The following is a 13,579-nucleotide window of genomic DNA, read 5'->3' as shown; positions in this document are numbered from 1 at the left end:
TAATTTTTATATTTTTAGTAGAGACGGGGTTTCACCATGTTGGCCAGGCTGGTCTCAAACTCCTGACTTCAGCTGATCTGCCTGCCTCAGCCTCCCAAAGTGCTAGGATTACAGGCATGAGCCACCGAGCCCAGCCACAAATAGGAGATTTTAGGGCAGTGAAACTATTTTATATGATGCTGTAATAGTGGATACATGACATTATGCATTGGCAAAACCTATAGAATGTAGAACACAGAGTGTATTCTAACGTAACTACAGGTTTTTGGTTAATAATAATGCAGCAATATTGGTTCATCAATTATAACAAATGTACCAAACAATGCAAGATATTAATAATAGGGAAACTGGAGTAGGGGTGAAGGTGCCAGAGGAAGTATATAAAATTTTCTGTCTCTGTAAACCTAAAACTACTGTATAAAATAAACAAAGCACCATCAGAGAAACAGCAAGAATAAAAGCACAGAGGTGAGAATGGCAGTAGATAGGGAATGGCCACCAGCTGTGTGTTTCTGATACTTTCGATAGATCACTCTTGTGACACTGTTAAAGATGAATTTCATGCAGGTAGGACAAAGTAGACGAGTAAGGAAATTACTGAAATAATCTAAACAAGAAATAATAAAGGCCAAAGCATTCCAACCAGTGGCAGTAGGAATGGCGAATGCATTTCACATTTTTTTGGAAACTGAGTGCACGGTGGTACTATGAACTAACATGGACAGGAAAGGTGAATAAGCAAGTCTGGTATTAGTTTTAGTTATGTTATACTTCAGGAGGTTCTTAGGCAGTCAAAGGACAGGTGCCTAACTGACAATCTGCCAGGAGTCTGAAGCTCAGGGAATGGTTCATGCTGGGAGTCAGCATACAGCAATACTAAAATCATCAAATGGATGAGGTTACCAAAGAAAGCACGTAAAGTACCCAACACAATGGGCCCAGGATAACAGAAAACACCAACTTTTAGAGGCAAGCACAACAAGGGTAGCCCTCCAAGAAAGGACAGAAATGATTAGAGATAGAAGGAGAAACAGAGAGGGTGGTATCGCAGAAGACTCGGTTTACCAGTCAGGCTGAAAGGTTGCTAAGTTTCTGTCTTCTTTAGTGGCAAACCCACACATAATGCTTTACCCTAAAAAGTCGGCCAGGCACAGTGGCTCACGTCTGTAATCCCAGCACTTTCGGAGGCTGAGGCAGGCAGATCACTTGAGGTCAAGAGTTCGAGACCAGCCTGGCTAACATGGTGAAACCCTGTCTCTACTAAAAATACAAAAATCAGCTGGGCATTGTGGCGCATGCCTATTAATCCCAGCTCCTTGGGAGGCTGAGGCACAAGAATCGCTTGAACCTGGGAGGCAGAGGTTGTGGAGAGCCAAGATCGTGCCACTGCACTCCAGCCTGGGCGACACAACAAGACTCTGTCTCAGGGTAAAAAAAGAAAAAGTCAAGACTTATCTATTACATAAAAAATGGTATTTTATTTAAGGATATGGAAGTTAATGCTAAAGAAATTGGCTAAGAGATAAAAATGGTTGCCCTAGGCTAGAAAAAGGGAGGTGAGGGGCATGGACTATCAGTTTTTCTTAACACGCTTTTTTTTTCTTTTTCCTTTTTTTTTTTTTTTTTTTGAGAAGGAGTCTCCCTCTGTTGCCCAGGCTGGAGTGCAGTGGCATGATCTCAGCTCACTGCAAGCTCCACCTCTGGGGTTCATGCCATTCTTCTGCCTCAGCCTCCTGAGTAGCTGGGACTACAGGCGCTCGCCACCCTGCCCGGCTAATTTTTTTTGTGTGTTTTTAATGGAGATGGGGTTTCATCGCGTTAGTCAGGATGGTCTCAATCTGACCTCGTGATCCGCCCACCTCAGCCTCCCAAAGTGCTGGGATTACAGGCATGAGCCACCATGCCGGCCAACAAGCTTTTCACACTAGATACAAACAAACAAAACAAAAACATTTAAGTACAAAGAAGAGGATATGAGGTTTGGTGGTACATTGTATGTAAAAGTTTTAGGGTTTAATTAGCCACTAACGTAAGGTGATCCAGGAGATATGGTCACCAAGTCAACACAAGCTGCTTGGAATACAATATCCCAATTCAAATAACAGAATGAACTTGTGGGATCACATTAGGAACAGAATTTGGTGCTGGGGACCACATGTTAGGAGGGTCTTAATTCTATCAAGTTCCATGCATGTATCTCACACTCATCTTTTTTCATCCTAGAGTCTCCATCCTAACTTAAGTCCTTAAGACTGCATACTGAGATCATACCAACAGCGTCTAGTCTTTTTGTGTCCAAACTACCCTGCATGTTGTATCCAAATTAATTTTCTGAAAATCTGCTTTGTTCATATCACTACCTTTTTCAAAACTTTTGTTTCCTATTATCTAGCTGCTTTGCCAGACACTTAAGATTTTTACAAGCTGATCCCAAACTAGCTGTTCAATGCGCAGTCCTACTCTCCTGAACTGTTAACGCCCTTCAGTCCAGCATACTCGCTATTCCCTGTGTGCACCACACCCTTCCTGTCATTTCTACCTCTGTGCCTTAGCCCCTGTGTCCTTGCTCCCACGACGCTTTGAGCCTGCTCTTCTTGGCTTATGGGTCAAGCAAGCTCTGTGGCTTTCTACTGGGCCTTCCCCAGCCCCTTTTGCTGCAGGGACATCGCTGTCCTCTGGACTTCCACAGTGCTCATAATGACCACATATAGAACTACTTTGCACCATTAACTACCTTTCAAAAGTACCTTTCATAAGCATCAATTATAGTGAAAGCTACCAGCTTAAGATGGCCAACATTTATCCTGTTGTGATTGTCACCAAGTCTAAATCTATAAAGAGGTCAAAACATCATCTACTCCTTTAATCACAATTATATTTTTTTCTCTCTCTGCTCTCCTTGCATTCAGCACAGGTCTCCACTCCAGCACATATCCTAATATGGGGACTTCATTAGTCAGAATCCCCAACCTCTACCTCACTACACGGGTGTTACATGGGGCAGGGACTTCTGCCAGAACAGATACTCAGTGTGTCGATACCTCATGAGTCGAATCACTCACCCCACTGGCAGTTCTGATGGGTTTCGCCTTTAACTTGGGAATCAAGACCTTGCGATACTGAGGAGGGACGGCAGCAATGATATCCACAAGGCGGGGCTGGGCGGAAAGGCCATATTTGGCAGCTGTCTTGATTTTCACCCTGAAAGTAAAGCATCTCACATTATCAAGATCATGGTATTTTAAGGACAAGCTACCAAGAGGATGATCTATAAACAATATCATTAACAACTGTCACTCTCCAATCCCTTCACCATGTGACAAGAATTGTTTTAAGATCTGTGACTATCAGGGAAATAGAAGAATAAAATTCACGAGTGAATGACTATTTCCCCCCGTCGAGTACCAGAAAGAAAACCAGAGGACTGTGGAGGGAGAAGGGTCCCCGGACGATGACACAATATAGATCTAGTTCAGAATAGTGCTGCAGCTTCAAAGGACTATTCTGACTCCACCTTTCTCAACCTCACCACTACTGATGTTTGGGACCACACAGTTCTTTGCTGTGGCAGGTGGCCAGAGAATTGAGGGATGTTTAGCAGCATCCTTGGTCTCTACGTACTACCATCCTTCTTCCTGTCTTCCTGTTGTAACACTCAAAAATGTCCCTAGACATTGCCAAATGTCCTGAGGAGGAAATCACCCCTGGTTGACCATTACTGTCTTAGACAAAACAATAACAACAATAAAAAAAAAAAAATCAAGGATGGCTACGCAGAACCAAATAGGAAATAAAGTACATATTTTTGAAATTTTAAAAAACACTTTTACCAGCTTTTCTTTGTGCCTCCTAGCCAAACTCTAACAGTCACCCTGTCTTCCAACTTTAATCCATCTAGAAATATCTGTGAAGTGCTCACATCGTTGTCAACAAATATTAACTGAGTACCTAACATGTACAAGAGGTTGCCTGAATACTTGGTATGTTCAAATGTGCAAGGCACAGTCCTTTCACGTTCTATGTTTACATGTTTGCAGACAGGCGTACCAAAAAAGTTAATGTATAAATGATTAAAACATATGTCATAAAACACACACACATACTAACAATGAATGCTTCCAGAGTTCAGGGAGGAATTTGATGTGTGCTGGGGAGATACTCATGGAAATGAACACAGAAGAAAGAGTAGGTCTCAGTCAGTAAAGACACAAAGACGACATGGAGGGCAGACAGGCTGATTTATGTGCAGATGCAAAAACAGGAATGCATATATTTTGAGAAATACAAGTAGACCAACTTGACAGAAAGCAGAAGATTTTCAATGTAAAGATACAGAGGTTTAAAAACTTGGAAAAGCAGGTTGAAGCCAGACTGAGAGACCTTCCAATAATAGGCTGGTGACATCTGAGGAGGGGCAAGTTTTAAGGACAATGGCAGCTTTAGCTTTAGATGTGCTAAATTAAAGAAAACAACAAATACACATAAGATGTAGAAATGTTCACTAGAAATTAAAGATTTGTATAATCAGGGGTATAACCAACAAAAAAAGGAAGAAAAACTGCTAAAGACATGGTAGAAAAATCAGTAAAATACAATAACTTTATAGTCAAAAGAGGATATTTACTTATTTATTCCTGTAGCAAATATTTACTAAGCATGAGGATTCAAGGAAGGGGTAAAATATTGCAGCATCTCAAGTATCAGAGAAGAGAGTCTAAGAAAAGGTCATTCCTGTATGTGACGATTAGACGACCTGGGGTTGGGGAGAGAACCCTTTCATTAGGGAAGATCTATGTAGAGTGAATATATATTATAGTTTAAAAAAAAAATAGATGCAGAGATGAAAGACAACTCTTATTTGAGACTGTAGGAAAGTCCAAGCTAAAAACGATTATGGAGAGGAAGTGGATGAATGTGTCGAAGAGGTTCTACAGCAGGGGAGGGCTGGATTAGATCAGGGACCTCAAAGGGAGGGTTTTCCTGACAGAAAGCTGCTGCTTCAGCTGAGACAGTAGGGAAGGAAAGTAGGATGTGCAGCGATGCAGCACAGAAGAACATGGGCTCTGGAGATGGCTGACCTAATTCCAAATCCCAGCTCTGCCAATTACTAGTTACTTATCCCTGGACAAATTATTTATTCCTGGACAAATTATTTAACTGCTCTCTGGCTCAGATTACCCACCTGTCAAGTGTGGCTGGTATCAGTACCTATCTCACAGAATTTTGAGGGGATTAACTGAGCTAATACATACGATGCACTAGCAACAGTGTCTGGAATACAGTAAGTGCCCAATAAATGTTAGAAGCTATTAGTATTCCTAAGCTAAGACAATTTTGCCATTAAGAAATGAATGATGGCTGGGCGCGGTGGCTCATGCCTGTAATCCCAGCATTTTGGGAGGCTGAGGTGGCAGATCACGAGGTCAGGAGATCGAGACCGTCCTGGCTAACACAGTGAAACTCCGTCTCTACTAAAAATACAAAAAATTAGCCGGGTGTGGTGGCAGGCCCCTGTAGTCCCAGCTACTCGGGAGGCTGAGGCAGGAGAATGGCGTTAACCCAGGAGGCAGAGCTTGCAGAAAAAAAAAGAAACGAATGACAAGGCAAGGCAGAAAGCTAAAATTCTCAACTGAAATAAAACTTGAGCTGGAAAACAAGTAGTACTAGATAATTTCATAAAAGAGATCTAAGAACAAGCTTGCTCTCTCTTTATATCCACTTACTTATTTAGATCGATGTCTTTCCCCTGCTCGTGGGCTTCAATCAGTTGTTTAATAACATCTCCTATAGTCAGCATCATCAGCTCAGCAGGGCTGAGATCTCCTGGAAAGTTAATATTCAACAATGTCAAAAATCATATCATTCAATCAAGATTTTAAAATCTGATTTAGTAGCAGTTTTCCCTCCAAAACCATACAAATATGCCAAATGAATAGCTCAAGTTCAGAAGCTGCTAAACCTCTACTGTTTACAATTTGATCATATCTTTTGTATCTTTAAAACAAATGTGGCTTTACATATATATGGGAAAAGCTCCCTTTAGAAGCATATACTCTATGAGATTATTAAAAATAAATACAGGAAAGGATACAAGGAGTAGAAACAATGTGAGGAGAAAGAACCTAATCACACAGGAAAGGACCAAAGTAATTCTCTTCCCTTTATCTCCAGAGTTGTAATTACTAATATTTGCATAATACTTTAGAGTTCATAAAGAACATTTAGATGCATGAATTCAGGTAATTCTCAGAACAGAGGCAGACAGAACGAGAATATGTGCCTATTCCATGAAGATGCTATCAAGGAGTAAAGTTGCAACTCAAACCCAGGTATCTGCCTAAGAATCTTAATGCATTTCTAAAATATTGTCTGTCCACCATCATGAACTTCTGGCAACTGGGGCTCTCGCTCTCATCCAAAGGCAACAGCAGAAGCTGACAGGTTCCTGTATGACTCCATCCACTCAAGCACAGTTGAAGGATTGGTTCAAGGATGGGCATATCTCTAAGCCAGGCCAATCTGAGCTCTTTTCCTCAAGGTAAAAAATGCCAGTCTTTTTCCAGGGACAAAAGCTGTGGGATATCAGCTTGGAAGCTGTCGGCAAGCAAGCTTCTCGCCTGTAGAGCAGTGGTTCCCAACCTTTTTGATAAAAGGGACTGGTTTTGTGGAAGATGATTTTTCCAGGGGAGCAGGGTCGTTTTAGGATGATTCAAGTGCATTACATTTATTGTGCACTTTATTTTTATTATTACTGCATTGTTTTATGTAATGAAATAATTATACAATTCACCATAACGAATTCTATTCCCATACAATCAGTGGGAACCCTGAGCTTGTTTTGCTGCAACTAGACAGTCCCATCTGGGGGTGATGGGAGACAGTGACAGATCATCAGATATTAGATTCTCATAAGGAGCACACAACCTAGACCCACCACATGCACGGTTCACAACAGGGTTCAGGATCCTTTGAGAATCTAATGCCACTGCTGATATGACAGGAGGCAGAGCTTAGGCAGTAACATGAGTGATGGGAAGTGGCTGCAAATACTGATGAAGCTTCACTTGCTCGCCTGCTGCTCACCTTCTTCCGTGTGGCTCAGCTCCTAACAGGCCATGAACCAGTACAGGTCCATGGCCCAGGGGGTTGAGGACTCATACTATAGAGAAAGCTAAAAGATAATGAAAGTATGGATGGAAGGCCCTGGCAGTTATGGAGCCCTCACATTTACTTTATCTCATTTGAACCCTTACAGTAATATGGAGGGTAGGTACTGTTACCCCATTTTATAGATGTGAAAAATGAGGCTAAGGCAAGTTAACAAGCCATCGTAAATAGCAGAGCCAAGACTCAAATACAGCTCTTTTCACCACAACTTCCATGATTTTTTCACTGTAGCACACTGCAGCTAATTGAATGAGGCAAGGCTAACATATACACAATTTTTGAGAGAAATAAAGTCCATCTGTACTCAAAGGCTAAATGCTTTCCAAACCACGTAACTCAGAACTTCCAGAGTTCTACAAAGGTGCCTCAGGGGCCATGTAACAGAGCTAGGACTGGTGGTGGTCATGGCAGAGGAAGGGAGAAGGGAAGAGGAAAATAAGGCATGGGGGAAAAAAAGGAGGGGGTCTCTTTATTTCCACCACAGCAGCTCTGCTTTCAGCTGTTTATATACTGAGGTTCTGTGTAAGAATTTATTTGGAGGGTAAAAGGGGATCAGCTGATAAGAAGAGATAAGATTTGGAAACCACTTGTATAGCTCTTGAGTGTATCAAGAACTGGAAGAGTAAATGAGTAGGAAAAGGCCTCATGAAGGAAATGGCACAGGGATCTTTAAAGATAGGGCAAGATTTGGACATGCAAAACAGAAGGCAATCCAGAAGAAATAATGTCAGGCATAGGAATTACCTATCTTTGTGTGAAACAGCACAGCCTAACTAGAATCCAGCTTTCTAACAGGGTTTAATAAAGAACAGATTACAGGGGACCCTGGACACTAGGCAAAGGCACTGAAATGAAATGCAATAGACAGTGAAGAATTGCATATTCTCAACTTTGGAAATAAAAAGATGAAAGTAATGTTTAAGAAAGGTAAGAATATTATCAGTACAAAGAATGATTCAGGAAGTGAAAAAGAATACATATAATACGGATACTACTCAAATGGCTCTTGAAAGGCAACATTGTTTTAAAAAACCCACAAAATGTAAGACAGGATCCAGTCCCAATGCCTACTGGCTGTGTGGTAAAGGAAAAGATTGACAATTTTTTTTTCTTTTTTTTTTTTTTTTTTTTTTTTTGAGACAGAGTCTTGCTCGGTCACCCAGGCTGGAGTGCAGTGGTGCGATCTCGGCTCACTGCAACCTCCACCTCCCAGGTTCAAGTGATTCTCCTGCCTCAGCCTCAGCCTCCCAAGTAGCTGGGATTACAGGCACCTGCCACCACGCCCGGCTAATTTTTGTATTTTTAGTAGAGACGGGGTTTCACCATGTTGGTCAGGCTGGTCTCCAATTCCTGACCTCAAGTGATCCACCCGCCTTGGCCTCCCAAAATGCTGGGATTACCGGCATGAGCCACCGCGCCTGGCCGAGATCAACAACTTTTGAGCGCCCATTTCCTTGTCTGTAAAATTGGGGTAATACATCCAAATTTCACAAAACCATTCTAAGACTCAAATAAATAATGTATATGAAAGCTAAAATACCATTCAAGTATTAGTTAGTGATGAAGGTGGGTTAGGAGGTTGGCGGCCAGAATGAAGAGGAATAAACTAGTTCAGGAAGTAATTTCTAAGTAAGAATCAACATGACTTGGTGACAGAAGAAGCTAAAAGAATCCTGACAGATTGAGAAGGAGCAAGTTAGAGTGAGATAACAAATTAATTTAGGGCATGCAAATATGACAAGACTCAATCTAAGGTAACTTGGACACTTAGAATTGTTGCTTGGAAGAAAGAAAAATAGCAGTTAATGTCAAGAAGCATAGTGATTAACGATGTATCTATTTTTCATTTTATGTTTTTTGAGGTCACAGATACAGCCTGACCAGCCAGCTCCATACCTAAACATAATTTTGGTCTGGGAAAGTTACTTAACTCTTTGAATCTCAGCTTCTTCATCTGTAAAATGGAAATGATATCGACTTCAAAATACAGGCTCAATAAACGGTAGCTATTATTCTGACAACCATTACCATGATTAGACCAGCTGGTCAAATGAGTGTATAGAAATAGGAACAGAACCTGTGAGAGAATATTTCAAATTTGAATCCGTCCTGTTCAAAAACCAAAGGTGGAATTGTTCATTGCTAACTCAGGAGGTAATAAAAATGGGAATAATTGCATGCACAACTGTTACACTGAATCCAAGGATAATTAAGGTTTTTTTAATATCTTAAAATATGGCTTTAAAAGAAACTCTCAAACTAACACGTCAAATGTGTCGTGAAACAAATCTTAACAAATGAAAAGTCCCACAACCCGTTATATCGACGTTAACTCCTCGGAGGGCGTATCTTGGAATAAAGGTTTCCCTGCCATTCAAACAAAAGACACCACGTGACTGCCAAAGAGGAAGAGAGGAAAGGTAGGGTGCTTCAAAAAGCAAAACAGGAAAAACGAGAAGGCTGGGGGACCAGAATGGACAGACTGACCCTACGTGGCGGGGCGACTGGACTGGGTAGCGGATTCTCGCGGGAAAAGTTCGGTTCAGCATTTGATTGCCTGGGCGTTCGCCCCTTTCGGACCACCCCTTTCCCCCATCTCCTTCCCCTTTCGCACCTTTCCGCTTCTGCCTCATTTCTGCGCCGCCGTAGCAGAGCCACCAGAAATAAAAATGCAGCCACAAACTCAGACCCCGGGGAACGCTGACAGCCACAAAGCAATCCCGCCTGTCGTAAAATGTCGGTCAATGTATCGTAAAGCTCTTCCCGGAAGCCGACGTGCACAAAGCCACGCCCCGCCCCTTGTTGCAGCTAGCCGGGTAGCAGGCGGCGCGTGAGGCCGCTAGGCTGCGATCCTGCCCCGGGTCTCAGGGATGGAGGATGGGAACGTCTGAACAGAGTGGCATCTTGGGGTTAGAAAGCTCGACCTGGGCAGTACAGCTATGGGACAGAGTTCCTGGATAGAGGCTGCGCCAGGAAGCCTAAGTGAAAGGGTGGAAGTGGATGGTCTCTTATGGAGGGGGTGTGGGAGCCCAGGGTCGTCACATCCGGGGAGGGTGGGTGGGAACGTGAATGGGCGAGATCCCGGAGGAGGAACCCTCCCATGTTGTGGAAACTAACTGAGGGCCTGGAAGAGACCAGGCGGGAATCGAGTAACAATCCGAGGTGCAGGCTTTGGGACCAGGTGGTCACCTTGGTCTTAGATGAATGGCACATATGATCGGTAACCATCGTGAAAGCTGTGGATGTCTCTTATGGAAGGAAAATAACATCTCGGGACCCTAAACTCTGCCAAAGAAAAAAGTTAAGCTTAGGGCCGGGCGCAGTGGCTCACACCTGTAATACTAGCACAATGCTCATCTCAGGAGGCCAAGGCCAGCAGATCATCTGAGGTCAGGCATTCGAGACTACCCTGGCCAATATGGTGAAACCCTGTCTCTACTAAAAATACAAAAATTAGCCAGGCGTGGTGGTGCATGCCTGTAATCCTAGCTACTTGGGAGGTTAAAGCAGGAGAATCTCTTGAACCCGGAAGTGGAGGTTGCAGTGAGTGGAGATCGTGCTCTGTTGTCCAGTGCACTCCAGCCTGGACGACAGAGCCAGACCCTGTCTCAACAACAACAACAACAACAACAACAAAAAGTTAAGTTTGTGAACTGAGTCACGCAAAAACTGCCTTCCTTCTGTTCCCAAACAGCTGCAAAGACAGAAGCCCACATATCTCCCCAGGTGGCCTCCCAGAGGAGTTTCTCACAGGGAAATTCCTTGTGAGTGGCAGAGTCTTTACCTTACAACACTTCTGTTGAATTCCACCCTGACCATGCAAATTTACAGTAGGTAGGGGACAAGGACAAGACTAGAAATCACCCTTCAGTCCACCCCAAGAAAAATGCATATTTGACTCCTTCCTCTATGTTTACTTTGTCTTCTCTAAAAGGCAGATTTGCTGAGTGTGAAATGAATGCATAGTTGTTCCTCTTTCCCCTTCTGCCTGCTCTTTCCCCTTTAAATATTGAAGTCCTCAAAACCCTGTTTGGAAAAACCATAGGCCCCAGATTCCGTGATAACTTATGTCTCTTTTTCCTGGGTGTGTCCTCAACCTTGGCAGAATAAACCTCCAGACTGAGACCTGTCTCAGACACTGGTTTACGTTCTCCAGAAAAATACACAGGCACAAAATTTTCAAAATTTGGAGGCAGGACTTGGGATGTTTTCCTGAAACTCGTCTATGATCTCCTTTGTCCATGGGCTGGAGATTAAGAACCTCTCCCATTAATAAAGACAGGAATATGTACCCTACTAGGATTCAGGTAGCAACGAGGCTTTGACCCCACTATGACACTGAAACTGGCCTTGCTAGGCTTTGTAACTTCCCAGCCTGCCAAGTTCAGTGGTATTTGTCTGACCTCATTGTCATCCTATACCAATGAACATAAGTTCTCCTTTGTAAACTAAAAATAATTCTCAGCCCAGGGCATTCCAAAGTTAAACTGAAAAAGTAGTTCAGGCCATGATGGGAAGTGGGGGTGGACATGCCTCCTTATTCCCTCCTCCTTTTTAGAATTCAGGAGCTGCTAACCAGTATTAACATCAACACAGAGACCTTAAAGCTGATAGAGCACAGAACCAACTCTTGAAGTCTGATAAGAAACATTTACGGCCGGGCGTGGTGGCTCACGCCTGTAATCCCAGCACTTTGGGAGGCTGAGGCGGGCAGATTATGAGGTCAGGAGATCGAGACCATCCTGGCTAACACGTTGAAACCCCGTCTCCACTAAAAATACAAAAAATTAGCCGGGCGTGGTGGTGGGCGCCTGTAGTCCCAGCTACTTGGGAGGCTGAGGCAGGAGAATGGTGTGAACCCGGGAGGCGGAGCTTGCAGTGAGCCGAGATTGCACCACCGCACTCCAGCCTGGGCGACAGAGCGAGACTCCGACTTAAAAATAAAAAAAAAAAGAAACATTTACAATCTATTCTCTCTGAAGCCTGCTACCTGGAGGCTTCCTCTGCATGGTAAAACCTTAGTCTCCACAACTGCGTATCTTAACCCAGACATTCCTTTCTGTTCATTTCAGGTCTATAGAAAATAACTCAACCAATTGCCAGTCAGAGAAAACTGAATCTGCCTGTGACCTGGAAGTGTTGCCCCCTGACCCCACATCAATGCTTTGAGTTGTCCCACCTTTCTGGATGTTCCGTGTGGGAGATGCGTGAGGGGAGAAGAAAAGACACGTACACAATACCTTTAAGGGTGAACAACCTTTATCCCATGTAAATGGCAAGGCAGATATAATAAGAAAATTGCAATGGGAAGGGTAGAAGGGAAAATATATATATACACCAATCAGACTATGGAGGATTTATCACAAGACCAAGAAGCAACGGCCTGGGTTCCAGACTCGAACACTACACTCACCAGACTATGGAGGATTCACCACGAGACTGGGAAGCAACAGCCTGGGTTCCAGAATTGGCCACTCCTCCTTGCACAGATGAGGAAAGGTCTCCTGAAGCTTCGGCTGGGCCTGGGACCCTAGCTCATTTTGTAACAAGTTGTTTGGCATGAGGCCCAGTCACAAGGGCCCTTCACAACTGGGCTGAAGGAACACAAAAAGGTCAACTTGTTTTTGCTATTGTCTATTGTTTTTCAATAACTAATGTGTAGGAATAGATTGAAATAGAGATTTCTCTGAAATGGCGCTGGATGAAAGCTTCAAGGGACTCACAAAACCTGTTCCAGGACTTGGTGACTATTGTTTGTGTACAGGTTCAATTGAATTCAGATTTAATATTTAACTTTGCCTCCATGCTAGACCAAACCAATATACATCTTACATGTAGTAATGTCTTATAACTCCCTAAAATGTATAAAGTCAAGCTGTAACCTGACCACCTTGGACACATGTTCTCAGGATCCCCTGGGGCTCTGTCACGGACCATTGCGAGGTGGGAAGTGGGACTGTGTTCTGGAGGCAGAGTTTGGACACTGGATCAAGTTGAGGACTAGCTGAAACAGGGCAGGGGTGGAAGCAGCTTTCCGTAAGATGCCCACCAGTATGCCATGTCAGTTTACTATTGCCGTGGCAACACCTGAACATTACCCTCCCCTTTTCATGGCAATGACCTGATGACCTGGAAGTTACCACCCTCATTCTCTACATTTCTGTGTAAATCACCCCTTAATTTGTATATAGTTAAAAGTGGGTATAAATATGACTGCAGAACTGTCTCTGAGCTGCTTTTCTGGGCACTGCCTGTGAGTAGCCCTGCTCCACAAGGAGCAGCCCCTCTGCTGCAGCTGTGCACTGCTGCTTCAATGCAAGTTGCTATTTAACACCACCAGCTCACCATTGGATTGTTTCCTGGGCGAAGCCAAGAACCCTCCCAGGCAAAGCCCCAATTTTGGGGCTTTCCT

The 13,579-nt window shown here is 43.4% G+C and overlaps 1 protein-coding gene across 2 annotated transcripts in view; it reads right to left on the bottom strand.

Moving 5' to 3' along the window:
• Positions 1-9,948, bottom strand: part of ELP3 (elongator acetyltransferase complex subunit 3) — a 98,018-nt gene extending 88,070 nt beyond the window's left edge. The window contains exons 1-3 of one of the 2 annotated variants that reach the window (XM_003272917.4): positions 9,782-9,948; positions 5,724-5,823; positions 3,063-3,201 (exon numbers count right to left, since the gene is read on the bottom strand). In XM_003272917.4, the coding sequence (XP_003272965.1) occupies positions 3,063-3,201; positions 5,724-5,823; positions 9,782-9,800 (258 nt within the window). In that variant the 5' untranslated portion in view covers positions 9,801-9,948. The remainder of the gene's footprint in view (positions 1-3,062; positions 3,202-5,723; positions 5,824-9,781) is intronic. The other variant, XM_030817021.1, reaches the window with a different exon arrangement.
• Positions 9,949-13,579: the final 3,631 nt, after the last annotated feature.

The sequence above is a fragment of the Nomascus leucogenys genome, chromosome 8 (assembly GCF_006542625.1).
Source record: "Nomascus leucogenys isolate Asia chromosome 8, Asia_NLE_v1, whole genome shotgun sequence".
NCBI lineage: Eukaryota > Metazoa > Chordata > Mammalia > Primates > Hylobatidae > Nomascus > Nomascus leucogenys.
The sequence above is the reverse complement of the archived record's forward strand: the minus strand, read 5'-3'. Positions and strand labels throughout refer to the sequence as shown.